Source organism: Rosa chinensis, chromosome 7 (assembly GCF_002994745.2).
Source record: "Rosa chinensis cultivar Old Blush chromosome 7, RchiOBHm-V2, whole genome shotgun sequence".
Taxonomy (NCBI): Eukaryota; Viridiplantae; Streptophyta; class Magnoliopsida; order Rosales; family Rosaceae; genus Rosa; species Rosa chinensis.
In genome coordinates, this window is record NC_037094.1 from 21,547,664 (window position 1) to 21,549,729 (window position 2,066).

General features: G+C 39.0%; 1 protein-coding gene across 1 annotated transcript; it reads right to left on the reverse strand.

The window, feature by feature from the left end:
- Positions 1-391: 391 nt before the first annotated feature.
- Positions 392-1,402, reverse strand: LOC112180088 (ethylene-responsive transcription factor ERF039). Its single transcript, XM_024318601.2, has one exon. It carries the CDS (start codon positions 1,339-1,341, stop codon positions 670-672), a length of 672 nt encoding a protein of 223 aa, XP_024174369.1. The 5' UTR covers positions 1,342-1,402; the 3' UTR covers positions 392-669.
- Positions 1,403-2,066: the final 664 nt, after the last annotated feature.

The window sequence follows — 2,066 nt, forward strand, 5'->3', positions numbered from 1 at the left end:
GAAAATGTGTATGTTCTCTTCATTAAATGAATCAATAATTGATGCCTTTAATTAACAAAAATGAAGAATCTGTTTCCTTTTTTCCCCTGTCGTGACAAATATGAGATTTAGACATGCATTTGTCCCCCCATATGCTTTTAATTTTATCTTTACATTGGTCATTAACTCATGATATAGAATTTGAAAGCAACGTCTGTCTTACTTATTTACTCCATAAAAAAAAACGTCTGTCTTATTTAGTTATTTAGTTTAAATTGCGAATTAAATTACTGGTCTTTCCCTCATTCTTTGCAATTTCAGCCGTGGGATCAATATATCCAACCGTCTAAGAACAATAATATTACACAGATGAGAATATAGGGTCTGTTTCTCCTAAAATATTTACTCCATATTTACAAAATGTTGGTAGCAATTATATTTCATAACTGAAAATAATACATGAAAATGGTGCACTAATTTCTTATTCTTTTTCTAAATAGGCATTGCATGGTTATTTTGACATTTCGATCCATACAATCTGTACAACTAAGCAATTTACTCCACAGTTCGAATTCCTTCTTCTTTGACCATCTTCGATCACTTCCTGTTTTGAGCGTGCATTGTACTCCAAAGACCAAATATTATGGAGTTCGCTAAGCCGGCGGTTGTGACAGTTTGATATATTGCTCTTTAGTCCCATAAGAAAGACTCTTCCATTCTAAGACTTGTATCAATCGGATCGGCTCCTCCGAGCTGCCAGGTCACCACCGGAAAGTAGTACTCATGATCACCGTGATACTGTCCAACATCTAACAGCAGATCAGGAAGGTCATAAAATGTATCATCGTTATGATCATCTGATATTGGTGAAGTTGATGAATCTTGAGCCGGCTGGGCTTCTTCCGCTTCATGGCTACTGCTGCAGTTAGGGTAGCTAATAGCAGCAGCTTTGGCTGCAGCAGCTTGAATGTCCTTCGGCGATGAGCTATCTGGACGGGGAAGCTCCTTAGCTAGCTCGGGAAAGTTTAAGTAGGCCGAGCGGCCTTTGATCGTCAGAGCCGCCACGTCGTGAGCTCGAGCCGCCATTTCGGGTGTCTCAAATGTTCCGAGCCATATTCTCGACTTCTTTCTCGGCTCTCTGATTTCTGATACCCATTTCCCCCATTGACGCATTCGAACTCCTCTATACATTGGATGCTGCTTACTACCTTCTTCACTCCCATCACTCTTTGCTCTTTTCTCGCTCCCGTTTTCGACTACTTGCTGCTTCTTCACTCTCTTGCTAATCTTTCCTGCTTCACATTGTGCAGAGGTGGTTGAACCAGAAGAAGAGGTGGCGGTTGTTGATTGCTCTTCTTCCATTGTGAAGGAAGAAGAAGGTGTGGTGGTGTGGAGTGTTAATTCCTTTTCACTTATATAAGAAAAGTATTTTTAAAAAATTAAAGCAATTAATGGGACCAAACCAGTGAAGGGTACAATTTTATTGGGTATTTAGGCTGCCCCAATTTTAATGTTTGAATGATGCGTATTCGTCATCATCTAGCTTTTACAGGTGTTTGTATTTTGGCCTCCCCAAACGTCTCATTAAACAGCTCAATACGAGAATGATTAAGGCACTTTCATGTGCTCATTATTTTAACCGGGCAAGCTCAATTGGGGATTGGGGGAATATGCAGTAATATTTAGTAATATAACTGAGGGATTCGTGGGTCATCAAAACTCAAAAGTAGAATTTGCGTGTTGCTTGTTGCTTGGTAAGCTACGCCAGATGTGTTTTGTTTTTTTCTTAGGCCACGATTTTCACATGGAATCTTGGATGAGGTTGTTTCTTTGGTGCCTTGTGGACTTGTGGTCTACCGGCGTTTTTTCTTATAAAGAAAAATAGATCTGAAATTCTGACCGCCGGGTCCCTTTTTTTTTTTGTTCTTCTCGGGTCGACGGAATTTGAAAAATAGACGTTTCTTTTAAAAAATCATTCATACAAGGAAAGTATTATGTGAAAATTGGGTAGTCATTCAAACAAATCTATAGATTTTATTTTTATATTTTATGAACGATCATATAGTTTAGTCAGTGGCGGGCTCAGG